This window comes from Grammomys surdaster, unplaced genomic scaffold (assembly GCF_004785775.1).
Source record: "Grammomys surdaster isolate TR1022 unplaced genomic scaffold, NIH_TR_1.0 126158, whole genome shotgun sequence".
Taxonomy (NCBI): domain Eukaryota; kingdom Metazoa; phylum Chordata; class Mammalia; order Rodentia; family Muridae; genus Grammomys; species Grammomys surdaster.
In genome coordinates, this window is record NW_021620966.1 from 9453702 (window position 1) to 9467636 (window position 13935).

Genomic DNA, 13935 nt, shown 5'->3' on the forward strand with positions numbered 1-13935 from the left:
CTCCCTCCCTCCCTCCCTCCCTCCCTCCCTCCCTCCCCTCTTCTTCTCCCTATTTTGTTTTGTTTGTTATTTTTGCAACAGAGTTTCACTAGATAGCCCAGGCTGGCCTGGAACTCACAGTCCTGCCCCAGCCTTCCAAGTGCTGGAGTTACAGGCCTGAACCATCTCATCTGGCCTCCTCTTTCAAATATCTGTACATCTTAAATATGGAATCAGTTCAGATATAGACTCCAGAAACCCTGTGTCTCCCACGGTCACCACATGCTGTTGTTGCCCACTGTAGTGCATTTTAGTGTGCTGCCATTGTTAGCCTGGCTCCCTTCTCCAGATATTGAGCCCCTGAGACACAAACCATTCTCCCTTAGCATCTGCCCTACCAATAGATGCTCTCTAAGCATGGGAGGTTGTGGATGTCTCCAAATGAAAGGGGAGCATCTGGACTCTGTTAGGGGGGGGTAGAGAGTCACCTACAGAGGTGTCACTCAAAGTTGTGTGAATGAGAGGGCAGCTCCGGGGTTTACAGCAGTAGGTAGCACCTGAATTAGCAAGGACAGTGGTGAGAGCACAAGCTCCTTGGAACACAAATAATCGGTTTCCATTACTGTGTAGCATACCAACTATGCCCAAATTTAATGGGGTAAAACATTCGTCGTTTATGGATTCTCATGACGTAAGCTGGGTTTGAGTCTGCTGACCTTGGCAGAAATCTCGCCCTTCTGCAGAAACTTGCAAGTGGGCCAGAGGGTGGCCGCTGTGGGAAGTCCCAGCAGGAAGAGTCCCTTCTCTTCTGTATTGTCTCCCGACTCCCTTCTCCTCAGCGTGCTCCTCTGTCTCAGCCCTGGGGCAGTGAAGAGCAATGACAGAAATGTTCAGGTTCTTCAGTTCAAGGTCTGCTTCACTGAGCTTGCTCTCGTCCCACTGACCAAAGTAGGTCACACAACTAAGCTGGGAGCTTAAAAGATCACTACCAAAGGGCACAGACGCAGGTGTCATGAAAAGCTGGAGCCATTACTTCAGCCTTCACAAGGAAAATGCTTTAAGCAGATAGATGGGATAGCAGTTGTACTTCACAAAGGTTAAACAGGATAGACTTAGTAATGGACCATTAGCATACTAACTACAGGGACTTGAGTTTCCTAAGGCACTTCGGAGGTCGAGACCTGTGGGGTGTTATAGGGAGGTGTAGGGTTGGATAGGAATTAGAGACCCTGGGATAGTCTGGTAAGAGGCAGCCTGCAGAGAATAGTTGATAAAGAGGTGGTTTACAGAAGACTGAGCAAAATTTTGCCCCTCCCTTGCTCCCTCAAGCTGATGGATAGCCTGAAAGAGACAACCAGAGAAAGGGAAGCAGAGGAAACGTGTAGGGTGCACTGTTGGAGAAAGACCCTGGATTAGAGGAGGACTGAGAGGAAGACTGGCAAGAGAGCACCGCCCTGTGTTCCTGACCCTCCTGTCCCACCTACCAGGGAAAGACCTGGCCCCTTTTGAAGGCAGGCTAGACCAACTCTTTGACAACTGGATCTCTTTCACCGCTGTGTTTCTTCATTGTTCTAGTCAAATGAACAATCACTTGTTATTTTCAAAAATAAGTTGTGTCAATTTTATTTAAATTTAAATGTAAATTTTAAAACCTTTAAAAATACTACAAAGTATGAAATATGGGATATATATATCTTATATTTTCACTTTCAAAAATATTATACTCAAAACACCATTTCTATCGGTACTACTTTTGAATAACTTTAGGTGTGAATTTTTGTTTGTTTGGTTGTTGTTGTTCTTGTTTGAAACAGAGTCTAAGTGGTTCCTGGCGGTCCTGAACTTGCTTATGTAGAACAGACTGTCTCAGTTACTGCTCTGTTGCTGGGAAGAGACACCATAATCACAGCCTGTAGTAACTGAACTAATCCCTGTGAAAGATCTTTATCTAAACCATCTCTTTGTAAAAGATTTGATTTGGGGGTGCACTGTCAAGACCCCCAGCCAGATAAAGTAACATTTAATGCAACAAAAGTAAAGAACTCAACAGGACTAGACAGGACACAGGAGAGAGGATTCTTTTAAGAACAATCTTGAACATCTTTATTTTGCTGTTTTAATTTTTTTTTTTTTTTTAAAGATTTATTTATTTATTTTATTTATGAGTACACTGTCGCTGGCTGTCTTCGGACACACCTGAAGAGGTCATCCAATCTCATTACGGATGGTTGTGAGCCACCATGTGGTTGCTGGGATTTGAACTCAGGACCTCTGGAAGAGCAGTCAGTGCTCTTAACCGCTGAGCCATCTCTCCAGCCCCTGCTGTTTTAATTTTTAAAAATTATTATTCAGTTGTTTTTATTCCTTAACCATATCATATATGTGTGCAATAAATTTATCTTTGAATTTTTTTTTGGGGGGGGGTGTGTTTCAAGACAGGGTTTTTCTTTGTAGTCTTGGCTGTCCTAGAACTCACTCTGTAGACCAGGCTGGCCTCGAACTCAGAAATCTGCCTGCCTCTGCCTCCCAAACTCTGGGATTAAAGGCATGCACCACTACTGCCCGGTTTATGAATTTACCAGAAGGTATGACCAATCAAATGCAATGTGTTAACCCTGTTTATTAGATTGTGATGTGAAGCAAAGGATGTGACGGACATTTAGGATCAGGGAGACATTCTGCAATTAGGGAAGGCAGCACGTGAGGAGAATGATATGAAGACAAAGGAAGTTTAAAGAGCAGGGGAGAGACTGAAGGGGCAAGCAGGAATGTGTGCCAGCAGGTGGGCTCGGCCAGCTCTGCCCTTGTCCAGCCCAAGGGCACCCGTGGAACACTGGCCTCTAATGGTCACTTTGAAATCACTGCCATGTGTGCCTTCTACAGAGAAATGGCCTACCCTACCCGCCTTTTGGTGTTTGAATTCAGAGCCTATTTTTGAACTATTGGCTTGCTCCTCATAAAAATCTAAATCTACATGATAGTGAGGAAATCACTTGGAATTGAGACAGCCTGCTTGGTTATTTTGAAAATCCCCTTCCTGTTTGCAAATGACCTGCCCGTTGTATCTTTTGTTTCTCTGTGGTTAGAGCAGCCTCGCTTCACCTTTGTTGGAGGTAAGAGTTTTCAGATGTGATAAAGCTGGGTACACATGGCTGCGGATTAGAGTTCTCTTACCCTCTGCTCGTCTACCTTCTATTACCTCCAGTCCTCCATGCCTGTGTGAGGCAAGAGTGTTCATGGCTAATTATCTTTCCCTTTGACAGGCTGCTTCTTTGGGACTCCTACAGTATCCGATCCTTAATGCCTCCGTGGATGAAAACTGCCAGAACATCACCTACAAGGTTGGCCATGCATTTTGAAAATCCTTGATTTAATAGAAGATAGGATACCCAAACAATGACCCTTCTTCAGACAGGAAAGAAAGGTATAGCATAAGCCATTAAACTCAAGTTTGGTCTATTGGCTTTGCTTTCCTGTTTAATGATTTTGTTCAGGTAGGTAGTCTTCCTTTTAAAGTCTTGTTGATTTCCCATTTAAAGTAGTAGAACTACCCTGGTGGTAGCACATGCCTTTAATCCCAGCACTTGGGAGGCAGAGGCAGGTGGAGCTTTGTGAGTTTGAGGCCAGCCTGGTCTACAGGGAGAGTTCCAGGATAGCTAGGGCTACACAGAGAAACATTGCTTTGAAAAACCAAAATAATAAACAAACAACCAAATAAACAAATAAGGGGAACTATAAAAATGTGAAGCAGTGAAGAGTTACCCACAATACTCAAAATCCCAAAAGAATCGCCTCTCAAGATTAAATTTCTGGACGTTTAAGAAAAAGAGCAATTTTTACAAAGTTTGTGTAGGTAGGTGTGTATGTGTGCATGTAGTATGTGAGGTAGGTGTGTATGTGTGCATGTGGTATGTGCCCATGAGCGCAGGTGCCTTGGAGGCCAGAGGCCTCAGTTCTCCTAGAGTGATAGACTGGTGAGCCTCCTGATGTGGATGCTGGGAAGTTAATTTGGGTCTTCTGGAAGAGCTCAAGTGCTCTTAACCACTAAGCCATCTCTCCAGCCCAAAAGAGAGTACTTCATAATAATTTTTTTAAAGTAATACATTTGGAGCCAGGTTGACTGAGGTCTTCAGTTTGGAGTGAAAGTTCAAGACAAATTCTATTTATTTATTTATTTTTTTTTTTCAAGACAAAATTCTTGCCATGTTAATTCCTATATTCATGTCTCCTTAGCAACACTCAGCTCTTGGTCGGGTTAGGGGGATTCTAGGAGGTAGCTCAGTAGTAGTGCTGACACAGACAGCATCACCGAAGCGCAGAGATGAAAGGGGCACGTAGGTAGTGGAGGGATCAGATCAAAGCCACCACAGTGTGCCTAATACAGTGGGCTGCTTATTTTCATCTTAATCCTTCCTAATTAAGTGTAGCTTGTCTTTAAACTTAGAGAAAATATTTGCCTTCAATCTGTGGCCTCAGATAACTTCCTGTTCACAATGATAGTCTTCCACAAATTTATTTAAAGTAGTACATATTTTCTTCAATTTGCTCTTCTCTTTTTCATTTAAATAGTATGGCTATCATCATAAATCAATAGATATGATATGGTCATTTATTTAATCAGTGACCCACTGGCAAATATTTTGATTGTTACAGAACTGTGTGATGCTGCCGTCTGTGATGCTTCATTCTTTTGCATATATTTCCTTAGCCTCATTTTTTATAAATACTATATGTGTCTTCTAAAACAATCTTTTAAGTTTGGTTAAGTTACTTTGTTTATTTTACATTTATTTTATTGTGAGGAGGTGAGTAGGACACTGGTGCCACAACACGTGTGGAAATCAGGACAATGCAGGGAGTCAGTGCTCTCTCCTTTCCCTTCGTGGATCCACCTGGAGTGTGCACTCAGGAGGGCAGCCAGCTCCTGTACCCACTGCTCTCTCATCCCCCAAACCATTCTTTCCAAGTTACTTCCATTCTAGTGAGAATAGTGACTTTTATCGTTTGGCCTTTTGACTTTTTAAGATAAGATCTTGCCATGTGGCACAAGCAGGCTTCAAACCATCACTCTTCTTCCTCAGCCTCCTGAATATTCAGATTATAGCACACCCTACACTAGCTTGGCAAAGTAGTTTGGTATCTTTGTTTTAGAAGGCAGCAGAGTTTATCTTTTCTTTGTGGTAAGCTTATATATTAAAAGTTCTACTGGGGACTGGAGAGATGGCTCAGCAGCTAAAAACACTGACTGTTCTTCCAGAGGTCCTGAGTTCAATTCCCAGCAACCTCATGGTGGCTCACAACCATCTGTAATAGGATCCGATGGCCTCTTCTGGTGTGTCTGAAGACAGCTACAGTGTACTCATACACATAAATAAATAAATAAATCTTTTTTTTTTATACTCAAAAAAGTCTACTGGATAATTTTTTACTTCCTAGGCTTCTCACAACATTGGGATAGCAATGGATACTGAGCTGGGGTTAATTGTCCCAAATGTGAAGAACGTTCAGGTACGCTCTGTATTTGAGATCGCCATGGAACTGAACCGCCTCCAGAAACTGGGCTCTTCTGGTCAGCTCAGTACCACAGACCTTACAGGAGGGACATTCACTCTTTCCAACATTGGATCAGTAAGTCATGCTGTTCACAGTTATAAGTGGTTTCTGATCACATGTTCCAATAGAATACAACTTGTAATCTATCAGGCATCCCCTGGAAGCTAAATTTTCCCATTCTTCTCAGATTGGTGGAACCTATGCCAAGCCAGTGATATTGCCACCTGAAGTAGCCATCGGTGCCCTGGGAGCGATTAAGGTATGTGTAGTAAGGAACTGCAGGACAGTTTCAGTAAGCTGGAAGACCAAACATAAAGACGACTCAGTGTTGAAGGTTATCTCCCACTCTGTGGTTTGCATTTGTGGAAGTTAGCTCAGTATGCCCTTTCCTTCCTTCTCTTGAACTAGATTAGAGGTCACTGTGCCGTCCCAGCTGGCTCAGATTCTGGGTCCTCCTACCATGCTATTCACCTGCTGGGATTACAGGTGTATGCCACTACGCCTGGCAAAGTGCTGATCTCTTGGACTTGAAGGCACTTGCATTTTGAACAATAATCTAGGTGACTTAAAGAAAAATGATCTGTGGCCATGTTTTAGGATACAAGGGTTATGACACTGTGTGTGTCTGTGTGTGTGTGTGTGTGTGTGATGCTCCACACACAAACCACAGCACTTGTGTAGAGGTCAGTGGACAATTAAGGAATCAGTTCTCTCCGTCTACCATGTGGGTTCTAAGGTTCAAACTCAGGTAATGGGGCTTGGCAGCAAGCACCTTTATCTTTTGAGCCAACTTGCCAGGCCTGTCTATTACATCTATCTAATAAGTTAGGAGGGTTTTTGTTGTTCTCTCTCTCTCCCTCTCCCTCCCTCCCTCTCTCTCCCCCTCCCTCCCTCTCTCTCTCTCTCTCTCTCTCTCTCTCTCTCTCTCTCTCTCTCATTTATATATTTCTTATTTATTAATAACTGAGGGTTTTTGTTGCCCTCTCCCTCTCCCTCTCCCTCTCACTCTCCCTCTCCCCCTCCCTCTCTCTCTCTCTCTCTCTGTGTGTGTGTGTGTGTGTGTGTGTGTGTGTGTGTGTGTGCATGTCTTCATGTGCTCAGAGGCTAAAGCGTGTGGGTGTTCCTCTCTGTCACTCTGCACCTGTGACCCATTCCTTTGACCCATGCTCTCTTGCTGAACCTGGAGCTTGAGATTTTTGGCTAGGCTGGCAGCCAGCAAGCCCGAGCCACCCTTCTGTTCCTACCTGCCCTGTGCTGGAGTTACAGGTGTGAGTAGGATCGGTCACACCCAGGTTACTGCCTTGGTGCTGAGATCTGAGTACTAGTCTCCATACTGGCTTAGCAACTGTTCTTAGCTGCTGAGCTGAACCATTCCTGTCACCCCAATAGCTGATTTTTAATGTACATTTTGCTTTTTTATCGTTTGTTTCTTTTTTTTTGTTTGGTTTTTTTGTTTGTTTGTTTTTTCGAGACAGGGTTTCTCTGTGTAGCCCTGGCTGTCCTGGAAGTCACTCTGTAGACCAGGCTGTCCTCGAACTCAGAAGTCCATCTGCCTCTGCCTCCCAAGTGCTGGGATTAAAGGTGTGCGCCACCACCGCCCGGCTATTGTTTGTTTCTTGATACCAAAGATACCAAAGAGTTTTGAAGGCAAAAACTCTATTAATATACTACTCCCAAAGCCCTTGTGTATGTTTTTCAGAATAGCCCATCATGGCTTGGGATTTTCATTATAAGCTGGAGAAACCCTGCCTCTCATGACATGCTTTCTGTCTCCTGCTCTGGCAGTGACCACATCTCCCGCCTCTCTCCCCACAGTAGTTATCAGACCGGCTTTCTGTTCCTCTCAAACTCCCATCATGCCCCAGCTCCTTGTCGAGTATCCTTGTTGCTTCAGTGAGGAGTCCAAGTATTTTTCCTTGTCTCAATTCTCTTTTCTGTAAGAGCCATAGCACATGGTGATTAATAAATGTTAACTATTTGAAATCTGGATAAAATGTAATGTAAATATTATATGTGGGGCAGGAGATCCCTTGAAGAAATTTAAGCTTAAGATATGACCTCTCAAGGTTGGGGGAAATAGGATGCAGCATTTTCAGAAGCCCTGGCCGGATGCCCACTCATTGGCAGGGAGAGGGTGTTTTTTAAACCTGATACCATGTTGCCAGGTCTTCTTTCCACTATGAGTGATCAAAGTTTACCCTTGTTTACTTCTCATTCTCCATTATTTCTAGGCTCTTCCCCGATTTGACCAGAAAGGAGATGTTTATAAAGCGCAGGTAATGAATGTGAGCTGGTCAGCTGATCACAGGGTCATCGATGGCGCCACCATGTCACGCTTCTCCAATCTGTGGAAATCATACTTAGAAAACCCAGCGTTTATGCTGCTGGATCTGAAATAATGGCGAACAGGACATCCATGAACTTTTCGAATTTCCAAAGAGTATGTGAGGCCTAGCTGAGCCGGCACGGATGCTGGTGACAGCTGCATTATAGATGGTTTGTGCTGCCTTGTTAGGGCTCTGAGGCACAGTATTTATCACTGACGCATTAGGCTTTCTGCTGGAAAGGAGCAGTGGGTAACGGTCCTCCTGGGTATCACACTGTGTAGGTCAGAGGGGGACTTCCATTATGGTGCTGAGATCTTTGTGTCAGTGAGTTGAAACAAGCAACAAAACAAAACTGATGTCACTAAATGTCACTAATGTCACTCAACGGCGAGTAGTGGTGCACATGCGGTACTTGCCCTCTTTCTTTTTAATTTTTAGCTGATTTTTTTAATGAAACTTTTAAATTTTACTTAATCGAGGAAAGGACTTTATATACAAATATGTTTGCATTTGACTACAATCAAGGTAACTTGTACAAAATAAGTGCAATTCTGTTTATCTCTTCACAGCTTGTGAGACATATCCTCTTGCCTTATGTGTAAAATAGCATCTCTAAATGTCTTATAGCTATAAAGTAGCATTCTTGAAAGGGGGAACTTATAAGGAAGATACTAGTTAGAGCTAATTACAGTTTACAGCCAAAAAGGCTGTTCAAAGTAAATGTTTAGAATGGATAGACAGCCGCCTAGAGCTGTGGTAATGCTTTGGCATCTTGCTGGGAAATACTTGACTGTACAAACTCACTTTGTGATGTAAAATACCATGAGTATAGCATCACTGACTTTTTTCTTTTAGTACTTAGAAATTTATTGCCTTTTGATTTCATTGGTCTTCGGCTAAACACGAGAAAAGGACGTGGAATCTGTTCTGTTCTCCCATCCCTCAGTAGGAGCACGAGTAAGAAGAGCCAAAGGGGAAGTTAAGGGCATAAAATTAGTTTATACAGAAATGCTACTAATGGTCATCTTGAAAAAGGTCTACTTTAATCAGATAGCATCAGGATGAATCTAATTCAAGGCTGAGAAAGCCTTTATTCCCAGCATTTAAGAAGCAAAGACAAGTGGATCTCTGTGTGTTCAAGGCCAGCAGAGTGAGTTTCCAGATAGCCAGAGCTACAGAGAGACCCTGTATTTAAAAAAAAAAAAAAAAAAGAATCAAATTCAGTATTTTGAAATCTAGGCTTGGGCTTTTTTCTTCTTCTAATATTATCTAATTAAATATATCATGACAAAATTACTTATTTAAATGAATGCCAAAATTACTTGTGGCAGGAGAAAAAAGGGTCATTTTAATGCTTATTTGATTTTTTTCCAAAAATGGAACTACGTTATAAATTTATTAAGTGCTGTTTGATTGGAAATTCACATCATGAAACCTGTTACTTTTACATAAAGAAAATTAACAAAAGAAAGCCAATTCAGAACAGGCATTGTGTCCATAGGCCTGTAATCCCCACACTTGGGAGGCAAAGGCAGGAAGATCCATGGCACGAGGCCATGTTAGGTCACATAGTGAGACTTTGTTGGAAGAAGGAAAAACTACAGATAGCCTGGAGAATAACACACTGTTACCTATAATCTAAACATTGTTAACATTCTCATATATGTATCTGTATACATAGATAAGTATTCTTTTATAAAAATGAGATAATGTATCTACTATTTTATAATTTGATTTTTTAAATTTATCCTTATATTATGGATACCTTTTATGTCAATAAACAGTTCCACATTATATTTGTATGCCTTCATAGCAGTTCACTGTGTGTGTGTGTGTGTATATATATATACATACATACATATATATATATATATATATATGTATACATATATGTTTTTTTTTTTTTTTACTATTTTGTGTGGGGGGGTGTGGGGGTGCATGTATGCCACAGTGAGTATGTGAAGGTCAGAGGACAGCCCATGGGTCTTGCTTCTCTCCTTCAACTGGCAGCCTCTACCTGCTGAGCCATCTCACTGGCCCACCTAGTCAGTGCCTACTGTGGTTGTTGCGTTTCAGTGTGTCTCCCCAAAAGCATGTGCTGGTATCAGCTTTAGTTGACCTATGCAGATCTGTCTGTGAGATCTGGGATTTGAGGATATTAAAGAACAGGTAGGTTACAGTTAAATGCTGTAGACAGCTTTAATTTCAGTGTACTTTTCTACACAAATACAACAAAGAAAGCAATGATCCAAGGAAGGTTTCAAAACACATGTAAATAAACACCAGTAAACACATACTCAATAGTAACAGAGCAGCCCTTTTCCAGAACTTTCTCAGGACAGACCAATATAAACACAATTACCTGGCACATACTATGCATTATATCTGAGGAAGCACAAAAGCAAGGCAGAGAGCCATATCCAGACTCAGGGCACGCTGAGGACATGTCCTTTTACTCGGTAAGGCACTATAGCCGTTTTGACATTTAACAAGTATAAACGTGTCTTATAAAGTGAATGCAAATGTGTGTTGCAGGTGGCACGGAATCGTGTCCAAGAACAATCCAGGGAACAAAACTCACTTGAGGTAAAAGGCTCTCTGCCATTGTTTACTATCTATCATTCTTTGACCCCGTTGTGACATGTTGGTAATCCCAGATGCAAAGCACTGGAAGGCCAGATGCTTAAGTCATAAGGCACCACCTTTGTGAATAGATTGACACAGGTTGTAGGACTTGAATCTGTGAGTTCCTTCTCTTGCTCCCTCTCCTGTGATGTCTTCCACCATACTCTGATTCAGCAGAGAGGCCCTCACCAGATGTGGACACTAGCTTGAATTTCCTGGGCTGTAGAGTAAAACTGTGTTCTTTAAAAAGTTAGCCAATCTCAACTATTTTGTTATAGCAACCCAAAACAGAAGGCTAGGGTTTTGTTCCTTTCCTACACATGCTTTTCGAAAAACTAGGAATGGGTCATTTCCTTAACTCTAATCCTACTTGACAAACCATCTGACCCCATATCAGGACCTACTCTACCCCGAGGCCTCAAACATCCTTCAGCTAAGTTCTTGGTGGATCTTTTTCCATGTGTGCTTCTTTTGTGGAATCCTAGCCAATAAATAAATAAAGTAAAATAAAAATAGAGATGATAGTCCAAAGAAAACCACAAAAGCCAGCTGAAGCATGACATGGACACATAGCTCTGGTATGAAGCGGCCGTCTATATCAGGCTTTATGGAGTGCCGTGTGGAATGTTATAACTCAAAGCCCAGGCAACAGCTGTTGCTGGTGGTGAGAAGAGACCAGAGAAAGGGAATGAGAGCAGGTGGACAGCAAGAATTTAGATTCTAACAGCAACTAGAAAGGAAATTATCAGGGAAATAAGAAAGAAAAACAGGTTATACATGGGGGAAAAGCTGGGCAAAGGTAGGGAGGAGGTTCACCCGTATTGGGTAGGTTGAGGCAGTCTCCTTCCAACAGTTAGCATGGGTGGCCTCCATCACTGTCCCCTCAAGTGAGGACTGTTATACCAAGCTGCAAACTGTTTAACTTGAAGTTTGCTTTGGGATGCTTCCACAATAGGTCTAAAAATACGGTAAGTCCAGAAAGACCAAGATTATAAAAAGAAATTGCAGAAATGTAACCGAGTGAATGGCGTCTCGGGGTAGCATGTGCTTCCTTAGCCCCAGCCAGGAAGTACAGCTCCCAAAAGAGTCGTTTAAAAACCCTGACTGTACCATTTCTCATATGGGATGTGTATATTACAAATGATCATAAAAGGCAGGTCCTAGCTGTGTAGAAGGCTGAGAAGAGTGAGTTCTGGAGCTTCAGACCAACCAGAGCAATGCAGAAAGACCCTCACCTGAAAAATAAAATAAATAATAACTAGTGTCTGGAGAGATGGCTCAGCTGTTAAGAATATCTTTTGCTCTGGCAATGGAACCAAGCTGGTTTCCCAGCCACCCACGAGATGGCTCGTATCTATCTGTAACTCCAGTTCCAGGAAATCAGATGCCATCTTCTGACCTCTGTGGGCACTGCAGACATACACAGGTGATGCACTCATACACATGAAATAAATAAATCTTTAAAGAAAGACAAAAGAAGAGAAAACTAAACAGACGAATGAAATGTGTCTCATCTCTGGCAGAATGATATTTCTAGAGCATACTAAGATAAACTTTCGGGTTGTGATGATGAATATTCTCTGTAGTGTTTTTTGGGAATGTGAAAAAAATATGGTAGTTGTTTTTTGGAACATCATAAAATTTTCTCAAAAGTTGGGCCAATATCAGAAAACAGTGTTACATAATTCACACTAATTTTCTTGGCAAAGGTTAATTATTTCCATAGTGGCCCACCAGTATAAAGCAGAATGGACGTCTCTTATTAATTTGCTGTGCACTTGATACCTCCTTCAACATATGGGAAAGGGCTGGGATGTGGCTCAGCTGATGTTGTGCTTGCCTAGAGTGCATGAATCACCATGTAAACCCCAGTATGGCGGTACAGGTCTGTAATCCTAGCACTCCGGCTGATGGAGGAGGATCGTGTTGAGAATGATAGGGAAACACTTGCATTCTCTGGTAGGAAGTATGCATTAGTATAGCTTTTGGAAAAACAATCTGGGTATAAATATCTCAGTCCCTGTCCCTGTTTGTCTCTGTCTCCAGGGTCTCATGTAGACTAAGGTTGGTCTCTGCAGAGGAAACTCAATGAAACCTGTTATTTTTGTAAAAACAATATATGCTAACAGAACATGATAGTAGATGGTTGTGTAGAGCTGTGGATGTAGCTCAGTGGTAAGAATGCTTGCCAAAGGCTGGAGAGATGGCTCAGCGGTTAAGAGCACTGACTGCTCTTCCAGAGGTCCTGAGTTCAATTCCCAGCGACCACATGGTGGCTCACAACCATCTGTAATGAGATCTGATGCCCTCTTCTGGTACTGTCTGAAGAGAGAAATGGTGTACTCATATACATAAAATAAATAAATCTTTTTTTTTAAAAGAATGCTTGCCAAGCATATGACAAGATCCTGTGTTCTAGCACAGCACTAAAGCATTGTGTGTGTGTGTGTGTGTGTGTAGACATAATGCAACAATAAGATTTGTTGCCTTTTAAATTTTGTCTGTGTACAGATGTACAAATTTTAAAAACTAAGTGTATAATTCTCTTTTTATGGTGGGAGGGGGGTACAAGACACGGTTTCACTGTGTAGCCTTGGCTGTCCTAGACCTCTGTAGACCAGGCTGGCCTCAAACTCACCTGCCTGCATCTGCTTCCCTGGAGTGCTGGGATTAAAAGTGTGTTCCACTATCGCCTGGCTGAATGTATAATTCTTAGGGACATGGAATTAGGTCCTGTCTATGGCAGGTGAGAGATAAAAATTGAAAGTTAATTAAGTCTGAAGCCCCAGGCTTGGGAGTGTACTAGAGAGCAGAAGGGGATGGACAGGGCTTGAGTCAGTCGTCAGCATGCTCCCTCTGAAACTGAAGCCCAGGTGTAGCACACATCGGAGTTCCTCGCTACACCTTCCCTGTTCATTCATCTGAAGCCTTGGAGCTTTTAGTTCAAGTCAAGGTCTTTGTCCTGTTGCACATCAGTGTATTTTGAAGTTGCATTGCTTCCAATAGATCCATCACGTTCTGTGATGTATGTAAGATCTGTAAGTCACAAAAAGTGGATGGACTTTTAGAAAGAATCCTTTTCTGGCACTTAGAAATATTTCTCCCTCCATGGGGCTGGAGAGATGGTACAGCGCTTAAGATCACTTGCTCCAACAGAAGACCCAGGTTCACTTCCCAGCATCCATTTGATGGCACACGACCATCTATAACTCCAGTTCCAGGGACCCAACATGTTCTTCTGGCCTGCAGGGCACTGTATGTATGTGGCTCACAGCCATATATGCACACAACTCTGCCCCCACACACACATGATAATAAAATTAAATTTAAAAAGAAATGGTTTTCCCAAAGAGTTTCCTGGTGTTTATAGGAACACACATTATCAGTTGAACCTTTGCACAGAAGCCCCACGTGATTCTTGCTATTCTCAGCCTTGTCTGTGAGCTAAAAT

The 13935-nt window shown here is 42.4% G+C and overlaps 1 protein-coding gene across 2 annotated transcripts in view; it reads left to right on the plus strand.

The window, feature by feature from the left end:
• Window positions 1-9655, plus strand: part of Dbt (dihydrolipoamide branched chain transacylase E2) — a 38277-nt gene extending 28622 nt beyond the window's left edge. For both annotated transcript variants that reach the window (XM_028757381.1, XM_028757380.1), the window contains exons 8-11: window positions 3243-3320; window positions 5416-5607; window positions 5720-5791; window positions 7764-9655. In XM_028757381.1, the coding sequence (XP_028613214.1) occupies window positions 3243-3320; window positions 5416-5607; window positions 5720-5791; window positions 7764-7931 (510 nt within the window). In that variant the 3' untranslated portion in view covers window positions 7932-9655. The remainder of the gene's footprint in view (window positions 1-3242; window positions 3321-5415; window positions 5608-5719; window positions 5792-7763) is intronic.
• Window positions 9656-13935: the final 4280 nt, after the last annotated feature.